Source organism: Herpailurus yagouaroundi, unplaced genomic scaffold (assembly GCF_014898765.1).
Source record: "Herpailurus yagouaroundi ecotype Mexico unplaced genomic scaffold, PumYag 140, whole genome shotgun sequence".
NCBI classification, from domain to species: Eukaryota; Metazoa; Chordata; class Mammalia; order Carnivora; family Felidae; genus Herpailurus; species Herpailurus yagouaroundi.
This window is the reverse complement of record NW_024412395.1, coordinates 32,609,791-32,626,716: the sequence shown is the minus strand read 5'-3', so window position 1 is coordinate 32,626,716 and position 16,926 is coordinate 32,609,791. Positions and strand designations below refer to the sequence as shown.

Here is a 16,926-nt window from a genome sequence, read left to right as displayed (position 1 = left end):
ACGTTTTTTATTTATTTTTGGGACAGAGAGAGACAGAGCATGAATGGGGTAGGGGCAGAGACAGAGGGAGACACAAAATCGGAAACAGGCTCCAGGCTCTGAGCCATCAGCCCAGAGCCCGACGCGGGGATTGAACTCACGGACCACGAGATCGATCGTGACCTGGCTGAAGTCGGACGCTTAACCGACTGCGCCACCCAGGCGCCCCTACAGTCTTTCTTTTAAATTCTATTTTTTTTTCTGAAAGAACTATTGCTTCCCCAGCTTTCTTTTCACTTCCATTTGCATGGTAATGTTTTTCCACCCCTTCACTTTCAATCTGCCTGTGTCTTTAGTGAGTCTTTTCACACAGCATTTACGTGGATCTTGCTCTTTCATCCATTCACTCACCCATCTTACTGTTTTGATTGGAACATTTAGTCCATTTACATTGAAAGTAATTATTAGTATGTACTTATTACCATTTTGTTAATTGTTTTTGGTTGTTTTTGTAGTTCTCTGTTGCCTTCTCTTTCTCTCTTACGGTTTTTGGCTTTCTTTAGTGATATGCTTGGATTTCTTTATTTTTTGCGCATCTATTATAGGTGTTTGATTTGTGGTTACCATTAGGTTCACATAGAACATCTTATATGTAAGCAATCTACATTAAATTGACAGTCACTTATGTTTGAACCCATTCTAAAAGCATGAAGTTTTTACCCACCCCCACATTTTATGTATGTGATGTCATACTTGACATATTTTTATTTCTGATTTTAGCGACTGATTTTTATAGATATAATTGATACTACTTTTGTGTTTTAACCTCCATACTCGTTTTATAAGTGATTAATCTACTACTTTTATTGTTTGTATTTACCTGTAAGATTTTTTCCTAATTTTCTTATTCTGTGTTATGGCCTTTTCTTTCCACTCAGAGAATTCCTTTTAAATATCATGCCATTCCTTTCTGGCCTGCAGTGTTTCTGCTTGGAAATCAGCTGATATCCTTATGAGATTTCCCTTGTATGTAACTATTTTCTTAGGAGGTTTAAAAATTCTCTTTATCACTCCTTTTTACATTTTAATTACTATATGTGATGTTGTGGACCTCCTTCAGTTGATTTTGCTAGGGGTGTTCTCTATGCTGCTGGATCTAAATTTCTGTTTTCTTCCCCACACTTGTGAAATTTTAAGCCATTATTTCTTCAAATAAATTTTCCATTCCCTTTTCTCTTCTCCTTCCAGGATCTCTGTTAATACAGCTGTTGTTATACTTGATGGTGTCATTGAGTTCCCATAGTTTCTTCATTTTTTTTATTTTTTTTAATCTGTTCAGTGTGGTTGCTGTTACCTTGTCTTTCCAGTCACTGATCCATTCTTCTTCCTCTTCAACAATGCTATTCATTCCCCATAGTGTGTTTTTTATTTCAGTTGTAGAGTCAATCTCTGACTGGTTCTTTTTATATTTTCTGTCTCTTTGTTGAAGGTCTCAATGAGATGCTACACTCTTTTCTCGAATCCAGTAAGTATATTTATGAGCATTTGAAATCTTTAGCAGGCATATTTTTTATCTCCATTTCATTTAGTTCTTTGCTTGGTATCATCCTGTTCTTTCATTTGGGACATATTCCTCTGTTTCTTCATTTCTGTGTGTGTTCCTATATATTTGGAAAGTAAGATACATCTCTCTTGATCTTGAAAGTAATGGCCTTATGAAGAAGAGATCTTGTGGTGCCTTGTAGCACAATGCCCCCTCTTCTCCAGAACTGGGCATTTTAAGGTTGTCTTTTATGTGGGTTTGGTGTACCATACTCTTGTGGCTCAGCTGCATTTGCCTTCAATCCATTTGGCTGCAAATGTCCATTTTGCTTGTGTGGGCAGGGTTTGGTCCCTGTCCAGTTCAGAGCCTGTTTGGGGCAGGAAAGGGCTTGTAGTTGGCAGCATCAGTGATCAGTCCAGATGCCTACTTTCAGCCCATTTGCAGGGGCTGCACAGAAGTGCAGGGTACTTTCTGTTTTGTTTGAGAGGCTCTTTTGGTTGGTGTGACCAACAGATGAAATGTCTGTCAGACTAGTGTGTGTAGTCATCTTCTCCACTCGCCATGGCAAGAATCACTTTGGAGTGATGATGGTCACTGTCAGGGCTGCTTACAGGATGAGAGACCTTGCCAGAGCTGTGTTGCAGGCACTCTTGCCCAGTGGAGCTGGTTGAATGGATTAAAGCAATGCAGGGGTGAGCACGCGGTGTTAGCAGGCTATGTGGAGAGTGTTTACATTGGTTCCTACAAATGTCTGGGTATCTAGGCTGCAGTGGGAGTGAGAGGAATTGCACCTGCCAGCTCTTGTGTTCTCAGAGAAGTTTCCTACAGATCCTTGTTTTTCCAACACTTCAATACAGGTTGAGATTAGTTTAAAAAAAAAATCTCCTTCATGTGTACCTCAGGCACTTTTCAAACTGCTGGTTCTATGCTGCCTGTAAGTGGGATTGTTTGTTACATTCTCTATTTAAGGGTGGGAACTCAGTTTCCTATCACCCTCTGGCTCTCCCAGAGCTCAACCCACTAACTATAAAAACTCTTAAAGTTAAGCCCCACTGAGTTTCAAAGCCAGGTGTTATGGGGACTTGTCTTCTCAGTGTGGGTCCCCCATGTCTGGTATGGGGTCTCTTCCTCTCCCTTCTCTGTGTTTGTCTCTCCTCTTTAGGGTTAGTTCTCAGAGTAGTATGGTTTCCAGCTGCATCTGTGCCCGTTCTACCCTGATTGGCCTCTTCTCTATGATTAATTGTGCAGTCTATTCTGCCAGTGTTTGGCTTATTTCCTGGTTTAGTTGCACTGATATGGCTGTTAACCTAGGTGTTTCTGTGTTAGGGGGTGAGCTTAGGATCCTCCTCTGCTGTCTTCCCGGACTCCTTCCAAGATTTACTACATTCTTTTTATTGGCTATTAGGTATTACATAGTATGGATTACTGTACTTTATTAAATCCTTCTCCTTCGAATTGACTTGCATATGAGCTGAAAACAACACAGAACTAATTTATATTCACACAGGAAAGCAAATTCCAAAGATCTATTGGTTTTATAAAAAATACCTAATTGGAAGAAGAGTATTCTTTCAGTCCACCAGTGCACTTGAGAAAATGGATTCATTTTGTTGTTCCTCTTCAGGCTCTCGAACAGTATGGCCTGATGAAACTATGGGCCCATTTGGACCTCAGGATCAGAGATTCCAGCTTCCTGGGAACATAGGTTTTGATTGTCACCTCAATGGGACTGTGTCACAGAAGAAAAGCCAGGTTCATAAAACTTTACCTGATGTTCTAGCAGAACCTTTATCAAGTGAAAGACACGAGTTTGTGATGGCACAATATGTGAATGAATTTCAGGTAAATTGTTAATATCCTTTATTCTGTTTTTCTAATTATTAACACTATATTAATTTCTGATAACTGTGAGCATGTTACTTGAATTGAAAAAGTTTTTAAAAATACCTACTTAATTCCAACATTCTCAGAAACAACATATATAGTTTTTAAAAACTTGGCACTGTTCTATACATAATGTTGGCTATACAATTTTACTTTAGATTACAGTCTCTTTGGGGTCGCTTGGGTGGCTCAGTCAGCTGAGCATGTGACTCTTGATTTCAGATCAGGTCATGAGATCAAGCCCCATGCTCAGTGTGGAGCCTACTTAAGATTCTCTCTCCTTGTCTGCCCCTTCCCTGCTCGCTCTTTCTTAGGAAACAAAAATAGAAAAATTAGATTACAATTTCTTAAGTAAATCTTCAAAAATACATTGTGTAATAACTGCTTATTCAAATATAATTTAGTTATTTCTATATTACTAGAAATACAGATTCCGTTTTTCACTTTTATAAATAATTTTTTTGTGGAGCAAATTCCAACTAGATTTACACTCCTAGGCATTTAAAACTTAAATGCCTGAGAACTCTGAAATTCTTGAGATACAGTAAACTAAAAAAGATAGACTTAGAAAAATCAACTTCTGAGGTTTTTTTTTTTCTTTTTTAATGCATTTTTAAACTGGTATTGCAGGGGCAACTGGCTGGCTCAGTCGATAAAGCATTCAACTCTTGATCTGGGCATCTGTGAACGCAAGTCCCATGTTTGGCATAGAGCTTACTTTAAAAAAAAAAAAATTAAAACAATAAACAAACTGGTATTGCATTGTTGCTCACCTAAATGGAAAGTTACATGCAATTCAGAGTGTCTGCCAAACTCCTGATCCTCATCATTTTTTGAATTTCTGCGAAGTTTCAGGCTGTTTGATCGAAGCCATAATACTAAGGAACAGCCCCTCACAATTACTGTGGCTTATATAGGTAACCTAACATTTGGAGACAGTTGACCTCTCGACACTTTTCTGTCTGCCTGCCAAACATCATTATTGCTTTAAAATACCCTAGATTTTATATGTCTAATACTTAGGGGTTTTTCCACCCCTCTGAAAACCTGTCCTCATTCCCTTGTTATCAGTAACATAAGTGACTTAGTCATTCTCCCACTGTCCCAAGATTAGAATTCTGCCAAACTTGGCTCCCCTCTCTCCCATATCTCCATATAGAGTGACAAAATTACATTGCTTCCATCTCTGATGTAGCTTTTTAATTATTTGTGTCCTTTCAGTCTCACTAATAAAGCCAGAGTTCAAGGCCTCCTTATCTCTCCTCAGTTCTCAGAGGCATTATAGTGAGATGGACTATGGAGATAGGATAAATTTGGCTTCACAGGTGTTTGCTCTTTCACTTAATTTTTTGACCTTGAGAAAACTACTTAAATGTTTCTTTATATGTAAGATGGGGATAATAATAATACCTAGCCCATAAAGTTGCTATGAGGATTAAATGTGAAAATGAACACAAAACACTTAAATACACTAAGTGACCCGTAAATATTTTAATTGCACCATTCTCTTTAACCATTGCATATGCTTGCACTGTTTATCTCTTGCTGGACTGTTTTTTCCTCCTCAGTTTCTAACCTGCTTTACCTAGTATTCTTTACAAACCACATAATACACATTAATTAACATGTAGCTCAAATATGAGGATTTCAACCTTTTCCTGATTTCCCCCAGCAAAGCATTTCCCCATTTAGACTGCCAAAAGACTTTCTTTGTAACTCTGTAGCACTTTTCATATTGCATTACATTTATTTGTTCATGCTGATTTTCTTCTACTAGCTCTTTTATACCTAAGAGTGAAGACTGGAATTTTTTTTTTCTTTTAAACCATTGTAGGGCTGCTCTTGTTAGCTGATGTGTAGTAGGTGCCCAGTAAATTTCAGATGAATAAAAGCCTCATCCTGTAGGAGAATTTATGTTTAATCATGTTATTTTGTTAGTGCTATTTTCCCCCATTTTACAGGTTATAGAACAAAAGAAAGGACAAGTAGATATCAAAGTATCAGACAGGGTAATGTTGTAAGACATGGTCATGGCATTTTAGTTTCTTAGCCAACTTCTACTCATACCAAGTCTTAGAATATTAATATATTTATGTTTCATTTTTAAATTTTCAAATCTTTATCCATCATAGAGAAAAGTTTGGGTATATAACATCATTACCCCACAGCCAGTTAACTAGAATTATTTCTAAAACCTTTCCAGGAAAGACAAGTTTATAACAGACCATATATTTTATTTGAACTCCAGATTTTATTTATATTTCTCATTCTTCTTAGGGTAATAATGCACCTGTTGAACAAGAAATCCACAGTGCAGAAACTTACTTTGAAAATGCCAAAGTAGAGTGTGCAATCCAAACATGTCCAGAATTGCTGCGAAGAGGTATATTGTGCTTTTATACATTTTTACACTCATGTGTACTACTAGGCAATGTCGCTAATTTTCTAATGTGTTAAATAATGTATTCCATAGGAATTGTAATACTTTGTAACTTAATACTGTAATGTGTCTGGTCAGAAAAGATTACATGGCCGAGGTAAGGTCTTCCAAATGTCCCCTGACATCTGACCTCATGCTGGCATTAGATAAGAATAGAATTTTTAGTAACTTTTTCACTGAAGTTATTCTCCTTTTTATTACAGCTGTAATTTCTTGAGCTAATACATAATACTGAGAAAAATCGTAATAAACTTTTTTTGAAAATTGTAAGATCAATAACAAGTAACCTTTACTTGCTCTTCAGAATTGATAGTAATATTTCAGCCCATCCAAAAGCTGAAGTTAATTAAAACTTCATTTCAGTATCCATTCCAAAAATAATGTGCATTTATAAATCCAACTTGGTATCACAATAATTTAACTTAATCACCATGTTTCTAAAGAAGTACTTTTTTCACCGCTTCTTACAGCAAATTCTCCCTGAAATTTTTATTGTTATTTATAGATTTTGAGTCACTGTTTCCAGAAGTAGCCACCAACAAACTAATGATTCTGACTATAACACAGAAAACCAAGAATGATATGACTGTTTGGAGCGAAGAGGTAGAAAATGAAAGAGAAATGCTTTTAGAAAAGGTAATTCTTGGGGACTCCTGGGTGGCTCAGTCAGTTAAGTGTCTTGACTCTTGGTTTCATGTCAGGTCATGATCTCACAGTTCATGAGCCCTAGCCCCATGTCAGGCTCTCTGCTGATAGCATGGAGCCTGCTTGGGATTTCTCTTTCCCTCTCTCTCTGCCCCTCCCCAACTTATGTGTGGTCTCTCTCTCTCTCTCTCTCTCTCTCTCTCTCTCAAAAAAAATAAACATTAAAAAAAAAAAAAAAACACATTTTCAATTGCTGACAATTTTATAATCTTATTTAAATACCAACATTTTAAGGTGATGGGTGTCTTTTTAGCCTTTATTCTCTGCTAATATATTTCAGTACTAAAGGACTGCATCAGGTTCTGTGCTGACAGCTCAGCCTGAAGCCTGCTTCAGATTCAGTGTCTCCCTCTCTTTCTCCCACTCCGGCCTCACACTCTGTCTCTGAAAAATGAATTAAACCTTAAAAAAAAATTGTTTTTAAAACATGTCAAATAAAAAGTGGAAATTACTCCAGTTTTCAAGGAGTAATCAGTAACTACATGCAGCACAGTGATAACATATTATAGACCCATATTTTTTTTCCTGTCCTTTTAACCAGGTGCTTTGACACCCTTCCATAGCATTACACATAGATTTCATACTATGTAAAATCTGCATAAAATTGCATGGGCAAACTATAAATTTTTAATTACTTTAAAAATTCCCTTAGTAGCTTATAAATTTAAAAAACTTTTTCTATTATAGGCAGTGAAAAGTATGTGCATAAACATGTATGCCCAAATATAAAATCGGTAGATTCCTAAGTAGGGAATTACTGAATCCGTGGGTAATTTAAGTTTTGATAGATGGTGCCAATTTGCCCACCAAAAAAGATTCTCCTTGTATATATCCTGTCATGCTAGCTTACCCAGAATATTAGCGTTTCTTTTCATTTTCACCAACCTGAAAAATGGTAAATGCTAACTTAAAGTCTTAAGAGTTTGATGTTGGGTTATATCAGTTTCTACAAGACAGGAAAACATTTCTTTGCCCGAGTGACAAGTCAAGATTAACTCCATTAGGCGCCTTAGCTAACTATAATTGAAAAAATTTCCTTTACTAATTTTCATGTAAGATATTAGGAATTATTTTATATTTTCCTTATGACTGGATGTATGGTTCTTTTCATTAGTAAATTATAATTCACATACTCAACAGAATGTTTTAGGATAATGACTTCATCATACTAAAATGTCCCATATACAGCTTTGCTAATTAAATTTTATGTAGTAATAATCATGAGCAAGTTATATGCTAGTTAACAAGGAAGTTACAGAGAGGGCAGGCCTTAAGACATTATCTGATTTTAAAGAGATCTGAATTTAGAGAGTTGAAATTTAAATAGACAATAACTCAGACATTTTCTATTTACATATTAAGGCAGTATCTAACATATACATTTACCATTACTATCATTTAGTCACTAGAGAGCTCTCACATGTGCATTGAATCATTGGTCCTAATTTCTCATCAGTTAAAGATTCTGAGCCTCATTTGATACTGACCCCAGTATAGTTGTGAGTTTTTTGTAACCAGTTTCAGGGCTTTGAAATGCCATATTATTTTTAATTTTATAATGATTAAAGCTATTTTCTACAAAAAAAAATTTCTGTTTTAGATACATTAGTGGTTATTTTAGAACCACACATAGTTGACTGTCCAGTTCTCTTGTTCAAATCTGTTGTAGTTTTTTTCCACCAGATGTCAGTGTTTGCTGTTGATGTGCAGAAATCTAAAGAGAAATACTTAAACTGATTCTGTTTATGATACTTTGGGATTCTTTTAGTTAACTTTTACAAACGTTTGTATTGTTTTGTTCTCCTTGTAGTTTTGTGTATGGCAGATCTGTTCATTAATATACTGTTCATTAATATACTTTTTATATTAATTATATTAATATATCTGTTCATTGATATACTTTTTAATTACTTTTCTAGACCATATTCAGTAGTTTTCCTAAGAAATAGGATTAATGAAATGCAGTAATATGTGTAAGTATTAAGTGTGAAAATAACCTAAAGAATACAATTTTTATTTAATGTTTTTCATTATTTTACAAGAAAGTGCTGGGAGAAAGTTAGCTTAAGTTTCCTCTGTAGCATGGATCAGCAAACTTTCTGTGAAGAGCCACATAATAAATTTTTAGGCTTTATAGGTCATAGTGTCTACCCTTGTATTGTTAAAGTAGTCATAGACAGATATGGATATATTCCAATGAAACTGTTAACACATACAGGCACCCAGCTGGATTTGGCCTTCAGGCTGTAAATTGCTAACCTCTTATTTTAGGATATGGCCCATCTTCCTAAGGCTTAGACGTTTGGGCATCTCAGCTGAATGCCAGATGTGCTCAGCAAGGTCTGATCATCCTGTGTTGTCCAGAAATCCATGTTACCTAGGACTGCACAACCCTGATAACACCATTGAGCTCTCAGGCCCCAGCTGGCACTCTCTGTGAGACAGATTCCTCAAGAAATCTCACCTTGTGAGTGCACAGTTCTGCCCTTGGCTACTGAACCAGGGTGAATTGCTCTGTGGACTGCTTGAGAACCCCAGTGTGCATCTTTCTTCCAGTACCCTAACCCACAAATTCAAGATACTTCCGCAGTCCAGAACTTTTGCTTTCTACCTCCTTGGCTTAGTGACACCATCACTTTGGGATCTTCTTCTTTGCCCTGTGACAAACAGTGTTCCAGACAGAGAGCTGGAACAAATATGGAAATCACTTGACTTGTTGCCCTTCTCCACAAGATTACAGTTTTAATTATTATTCAGGATTTAAAACTGTTGTATCTTACATTTTAGTCTGTTTTACAGCTTTTAGCAGGTGTTCACCAAATAGCAGATAATGTTTGGCATCTGTTATTCTGTTAATGGCCGAAAGTGGAACTGTGCCCTTGTTTTTAAACATTCATGGTTTGTCCTTTTTTTCTTTTTTTAAACACTCTGATCTGGTCCTAATATTTGTTACTTTTTCACTGTTTAGTCTGATAAAGCTAATAAAGACATCATAGGAATTACAAATGAGAATGGAAAGACCAAGATTTTGAATAAGATTTACAGACACATGGTCTGTAATAATTATGTCCTGTACAAAAAATACAGAAAGGTATAATGTGTATCATGACCATGAGTATGGATAGATGTGTTTTTGAAAGACACACATTTTTAACATATGAATGAATATGTTCAAGTTCATGTTTTTTCATTATGAATATTTTGTTTTCCCTTTCTTACACTATAATACAAAATAGCAATTATATTTTCTAATTCATGACAAATTTGGGAGTTAACAGCACAGAACTGATTAGAAATTTTTCATAAAACAGGAAGTAATTTAGAAGAAAAATACACAATTTAGACTTTTTGAAGGAAGTAAAAGTGTTAAATGAACCATCAGTCTTTTGGACTGGTAAAAATCTACAACTAATGATAAATTACGCTATAATCTTATCCAATTCTCTGAAGCAAAAGATATTTAAAAATTTGTTAAAAACTAAAACCCACAGAGATGCTATCTTCAGCATATTTGTGTCTTTTTTTAATGCAGTTCATTAATGGTGCTAAGGAAATTTGCTACGCTCTTCGAGCTGAAGGCTATTGGGCTGACTTTATTGACCCATCATCTGGTTTGGCAGTGAGTAATTACATTTTGAAAGCCAGATTAATTTGAAGTAGGAATGTTTTTTATTGTAAAACTATTTACAATATAAAATTGTTTATAACTTTGGTAGAAATAGATGATTTAAGACTTTTGTTTTAACCTCACAATTTTACCCAGAGAATGCCACTATGAGTCAGTTGCATTCACAACCTTTGAGGGACCACTATCACTTTTTATTATTTTTTACTCTAATAAATACTATTTGATTTATATTAATGAATTAGTGTGTTTACTGTTTGACAGTTACAAATTAGCATAGCTTAAGGAAGAAAAACTTTTAGAATTAAAATATGGGTATTATTAAATATTTATAAATGTTAACTTCCAAAAAATTACTTTTCCGAAATTATACTTTGAAAAAATAAGAACCGCTATTGTCACCCACATTCTGGGTGTATCTTTCAGTTACAGGTAAAAATGAAATTTTTTGTAGCTTATTTTCAAAAAGTAACATGTAGTGTAGACTAGAAATGAAAAACTTAGTTTAATTCTAGATGTTTGGTTCTAGATAACGTGTATTTGCTAGATTATTGGTTTCACATTTCCAGGACAAGTATTAGATGAAGAGGTGTTTGGTCACATGCAGTACCTAAACTGCCCTTTTTATTTGATTTTTTTTTAATATTTGGGGTGTTAAAATAGATACGTATTCATGTTTGCATAAAAACTGTTACATCATTGCCTTTCTTGCTAATGAATATGATTTTTATTTCCTCCAGTTTTTTGGATCATATACAAACAACACTCTTTTTGAAACAGATGAACGCTATCGACATTTAGGATTCTCTGTGGATGATCTTGGCTGCTGTAAAGTGATTCGTCATAGTCTCTGGGGTACCCATGTGTTTGTGGGAAGTATCTTCACTAATGCAACACCAGATAGCCATATTATGAAGAAATTAGGTGGAAACTAACAGCAGTGTCAGCTTACTGGCAGTACTATTTGTACATAACATTTGGGTTGATCTGTAAACACTCAAAAGCTTAAATTTTTAAAATTTACTTATTTCTGGGTATTTATTTCAACATTTATGGGTTTACAGCATTGGCAAGTGGTTTGTGATTTTTAAATCTCAAATGTTCATTCATATTATCATTGAGTACATGTTGACCACATCCGTGGATGTGGATGTGGTAATTAACATGTAATCAGGACATGATCTCATATTGTTATTTCTTCCCTTTATTGGAAAAACCTGTTATTTTTCTCTAAAAATAAATCACATTTGGTTATGACAGTCTGTTTTTTCATTGCAATATTTTTAAGTTTTAGTTCTTTTAAAAGATGTGGTTTTTAAATAAATGCAGTTGAGAATTCTAGATTCATTGTAGCTTTAAGTTTTCTTTATTACCTGTTAAGTGTTATGGTACAGGTGTATTACTTTGAAGTAGTGTCTGTACAGGAAAAGAAGAATAAGGGTAATACTACAATATGAATCTCATAAATACTTAAAAAAAAAAGAATCCCTAACTCCTGGAGGCAGATAAATGTAGTTTGTTTTGACAAAATTTGCCTCAGCAGCTAAATGAAATATATTTCTCCATTTTAGCAAGAGATAGAAACTGTGATACTTTACAGAAATGCCTCATTTGTGGCTTTTTACAGCATTTTAAACATAGCATCATCATAGATTTGTGTGGCTTTTGCCTATAGGAATAGAGACAATCTCAGGAGAACCAAGTAACTTTTACCAAATCAATTAGTGAATTGGATTTTTTCTGTATTTTTCAATTAAGTGACTTTTTAAAAGGAACACATGGAGATGATAAACTTTAGTTCACACCTTGATTTAGAACTCTGCTTAGCTAACATGTAAGTGTTGATTCAAAGAGAAATGGCTACAAAGTTTTCATTCATTATGAAAAATGCAAAGCAGTATACCATATATAGCCTAGCATTGTGGAAAATATTTATTGAAGTATATATGCAAAAAAGTGCACCTATCATAAGTGCTCAGTAAATTTTCATCTATGTAAGCAGCACCCAGATCAAGACAGAACATTACTGGCTCTTCCTCCTCTCACCTGCTGCATAAATTGGTTTTGTCTGTTTTCATGCTTTATTTGTATGAAACTATATATATAGTATGTTCACTTTTATGTCTGGCTTTCACTCAGCAATAGGAGATTTAATCCTTATGTATAATTATAAATCTGTTTGCATAGCTTTTGACTTCTCAGTGGTTCTGAATTGGAGCAGTTTTGCCTCATGGGAAATTTAGCAATGTCTGGAGATATTTTTGTCACAACTTGAGGCAGGCAAAGTGGAAGGGGTGCTACTTTAGACATCTAGTAGGTAGAAGCCAGGGATGCTGTTAAACATCCTACAGTGCAAAGGACAGCTCCCACAAAAAAATAATTACTTGGTCCATGGCCTTGCAGCACTCTGTTTCTAATGTGCATGTTACTTATTCAGGCATTTCCCACCTTGCACCATTGTTTGAGCCATGTTCTCTTGAAGTATCAACACTGGCTTTAACAGGAAGTGCCATCTACTGGTTAAAAAGATCCTCGGGCTGTGGTTCTGTACTGTGTGCGGGGTGCCAAGGCTTCTTTTATCATGTTGCTTTGTAACAGTTTCCAAAAACAACATGAGAAGCAGTAACTGCCAGTTAAATTTTTTTTTCAGAAATGTTACTGGTAAGATTCAGTTTTGGGAAATATAATCCAAGAGAATCTTACTGATAAATAGTAGAAAGTAGTGGACTTTTATGGACTGCAATAAGAAAAACATATCAGTTTGATCATTTTTCACTTATTCAATGAACCCCATAAAGAAATCCATAAAATTATCCATCTTAAATATAAATTTGCTATTTAAAATGGTGAGCCTTTGAAATTTAGACCTATCGCTGAGAAATAGGTTTTGTTGTGAAATTTGTATTTTGACCAGAACTGAGGAATTTTTATATAGATGTTAACCGTGGGAAGGAGTCATTCCAATCATCTGACCCACGTCCCTCATTTGGTAATAGACAAAATGGGAACATATAGGAGCATGCATCGGGTTACACAACTAGTATTAAAACCCAGCACTGGAATTTGGAGTGATTCCAGTGTGTACATATATATATATATATAGTGTGTGTATGTATTTCTATTTTGGCTCTTCATGGTCATTGTCAAGTTTACTAACTGATTAAAAATATCAAAGAGTTGTTGAATTTAAACCAAAAGAACTTTCAGGTTAACACTGTTGCCACATTTCATAGATAAAGAAACTTCAAATTTCATTCTGTTGAACTCTGCATGCTCTGCATTTCTTTGAAAATGTATTGAAACCTATCTAAAAATTTCAATTACAGATACTACACTTCAAACAGTTCTCTGGCTTCAAATATAAAACTTTCATTTCTTTTTTGGACTTCTGTCACTTGTAACATCAATATAATCCTTACATTTAAACAGAATTCTGCTTTTAGTTCCAAATCTATTTCCTCTTCTTACAACTGGTTTTCATGTTGCTCCAAAGCAGGTTTTATCTATTTCTACACTAAAGCCATTTTGAACTGGGTGATTGTTGTAGGAGCTGGCCTGTGCATTATAAGATGTTCACCATCCTTGACCTCTACTCTCTAGATGCCAATAGCAATTCCTGGTCATGACAAAAAAAATCTGAAGACCTTGCTGGATGGGGGGAAGGATGGGAAGGGAACAAAATGCATATCTGAAAAAAACATTTAACATGGTGTCCTAAATTGATCCCAACAAACCTGCCCCCAGTTGAGAACCATTGAATGCACAGTCTGCTTCAGTGCTCAACTCTGTACATTTGAAATACCTGGGAAGACATGTAAGCAGACTGATGATTTGGCTGCCACACCCAAAGGGTGATTTTATTAGTGATGAGGCCTGGGAATCAGTATTACAGTTTCCAAGGTGCCTCAGATGTGCAGTCAGGGTTAAAACCATTAGTTTTTGAAACAGTAAATAAAGAGGCATGAATCTAAGGAAATAGAGCAGGATATGAGAGTAGATTTGATTAAGGAGATACAGGAAACAAAAATGAAGACTAATATATTCTGCATTAAGAGTGACGTAATCACTGAGTAGAGATGGCCCTAGAATAGGAGGTCCCTAGGATCACCCTATCCCACATTACAACTAGATATCACTCACATCTGAGTAAATAAACCAAAGAGCAATCTGAAGACTGACAGAAAACACTAAATGTAGAGAAGCAGCCACATCTGAGAGGTGAGGAAAAGGCAGAAATGGTCAGGAGCTGCCTGCAGGAGAGGGAGCAAAGACAGGGAAAAGCACCAGGGAACCCCCATGGAGAAGAAGAATCCCCAAAATGACTGGCTTTGAAAACGGCACTTAATTCTGTGACTGTATAACAAACAGGACCTGGAGCATAGAGCTGTAAAAGTCAGCTGGTTCAGCACCGGGCCAAGGAAGGCAAGTGATAGCTGGGTCCCTGCCCTTAAAAAGACAACAGCTGTTGGAGAAGCACCACAGAATTGACACTTTGCACAATGTGTGGAAGAAACAGGAGGGAGCGTATTCCTTCTTTAGGAACAAAGTAGCAGGTGCCGTTATTCCTCCCCCATCCCCCAAGCATAAATACAAAGCCACCTGCAGGAGGTGGCCCTGCACAGATACTACCTAACCAGTTAGGAGTGGGACCAGCCCGTGAGTTCTGAGGACTCACCCACCCCAAGCCTGCTGGCCTCCGTGCAAGTTTTGTTAATACCACACGCAGATGCTATGTGCTCCCAGCCACCACACAACATGCCCAGGTGGCCACTGCACTTTGGGGGATCTAGCCAAAGACTAGCAGCTGCTCAGCGCAAATTTAGACACACTGCTGCCTGGGTCTCACACCACATAGAGCAAGCACAGCCCACTACAGGCAGAGTCAGTACAGACGTCTGGATTTAAAAAGCGACCCAGACAAATTAAAATTAGCAGGATGCAAGCAACACACGAGACTTCCTGCAGCTCCAGGTTTTGGTGAATGGGGGGGGGGGGGGCCACTGTACTGCAGAGGACTATAAGACCCCTACTTCATAAAGTGACTAATTTCAAAAGCATAAGATGTGGCTAACTCCTCTAACAGAAACAGAGAGGTAGAGAAAATGACACAGGCTATGTCCCCAACAAAAGGACAAAAATCACAGCAGGAGATCCAAGTGAAACAAGTAATATGATTCAGAAATTAATGATCATAAAGATACTCACTGGACTTCAGAAAAGGGTGAAGGAAATCTGTGAGACCCTTGACAAAGAGGTAAAAAAAAAAATCAGAGATAATAAATGCAATACATAAAAATGCAATAGATGGAATAAACAGTAGGCTACAGGAAGCAGAGGAATGTATAAGTGACCTGGAGGATCCAGTAATGGAAAGCAATCAGGCTGAACAGGTGAAACACAAATACTGCATAATGAGAACAGACTTACGAGGATTCAGTGACCCGATCAAGCCTAATAACATTCACATTATAGGGATCCCAGAAGAGAAAGAGAGGGAAGAAAATGTATTTGAAGAAATAAAAACTGAAAATTCCCAATCTGGAGACGAACAGAGATTCAGATTCAAGAGGCACAGAGAGCCCCCAACAAAATCAACCCAAGGAAATTCACACCAAGACACATAGTAATTAAAATGCAATAACAATAATAATAATAAAGAATTTGAAAGGTTGCAAGAGAAAAGACAGTTACAAAGGAAATCCCATAAGGCTATTGGCCGATTTTCAGGAGAAATTTTGTAGGCCAGAAGGGAGTGGCACAATATATGCAAAGTGCTAAAAGGGTAAAATCTGCAGCCAAGAATACCAGCAAGGCCAACATTCAGAATAGAAGGGGAGATAGAGTTTCCCAAGCAAAAGTTAAATGAATTCATGACCACTAAACCAGCCCTATAAGAAAGGTAGGGATCTGAGTGGAAAACAAAAACCATAAGCAAGGGTAAGGAAAATAGGGAGCACAAATGCAAAAACAAGTATATCTAAAATCAGTCAAGAGAAGCACAAAATTAAAAGATACAGGGGCACCTGGGTGGCTTGTTGGGTTAAGTGTCCAATTTTGGCTCAGGTCATGATCTCATGGTACGTGAGTTCGAGCCCTGCATCGATCGGACTCTTTGCCGTCAGCCCAGAGTCCACTTCAGATCCTCTGTATCCCTCTCTTTCTGCCCCTCCCCCACTGGCACTCTCTCACGTATGCACACTCTCAAAAATAAACATTTAAAAAAATTTTTTTAGAGAATGTAAAATATAACAAATATCTGAAATATGGAGGGGAGAAGAATAAAGAATGAGTTCAAAATTAAGCAGCCATCTAGTATGCAGATATTATATATAAACCAAATGTTAACCACAAATCGAAAACAGTAGTAGATATTAAAAAAAAAAAATAAAGAGTAAGGAATGCAAGTATTTCACTAAAGTCAACTAATCATGAGAAAAGAGAGCAAGAGAAGAGAAGAACAGAGAGGAACTAAAAAACAACCATAAAACAAGTAACAAAATGGCAAATATATATCAATTACTTTGAATGTAAATGAACTAAATGCTCCAATCAAAAGATATAGAGTGACAGAATGGATAAAAAGAAAAAAGCCCCACCTATATGTTGCCTATGAGTCATTTCAGACCTAAAGAAACATGCAAATTCAAAGTGAAGCAATGGGGTAACATCATTCAAATGGATATGAAAAGAAAGCTGGAATAGCAATACTTAGACAAAATAGACTTTAAAACACAGGCTACATAACAAGGG

At 36.1% G+C, this 16,926-nt stretch overlaps 1 protein-coding gene across 5 annotated transcripts in view; it reads left to right on the top strand.

The window, feature by feature from the left end:
• The window catches only part of MMADHC (metabolism of cobalamin associated D), a 41,983-nt gene extending 30,548 nt beyond the window's left edge, over positions 1-11,435 (top strand). For 4 of the 5 annotated variants that reach the window (XM_040475021.1, XM_040475025.1, XM_040475023.1 and 1 more), the window contains 6 exons: positions 1,469-1,504; positions 3,147-3,364; positions 5,684-5,789; positions 6,352-6,482; positions 10,084-10,170; positions 10,917-11,435. In XM_040475021.1, the coding sequence (XP_040330955.1) occupies positions 1,469-1,504; positions 3,147-3,364; positions 5,684-5,789; positions 6,352-6,482; positions 10,084-10,170; positions 10,917-11,111 (773 nt within the window). In that variant the 3' untranslated portion in view covers positions 11,112-11,435. The remainder of the gene's footprint in view (positions 1-1,468; positions 1,505-3,146; positions 3,365-5,683; positions 5,790-6,351; positions 6,483-10,083; positions 10,171-10,916) is intronic. The other variant, XM_040475024.1, reaches the window with a different exon arrangement.
• The last annotated feature ends 5,491 nt before the right edge of the window (positions 11,436-16,926 follow it).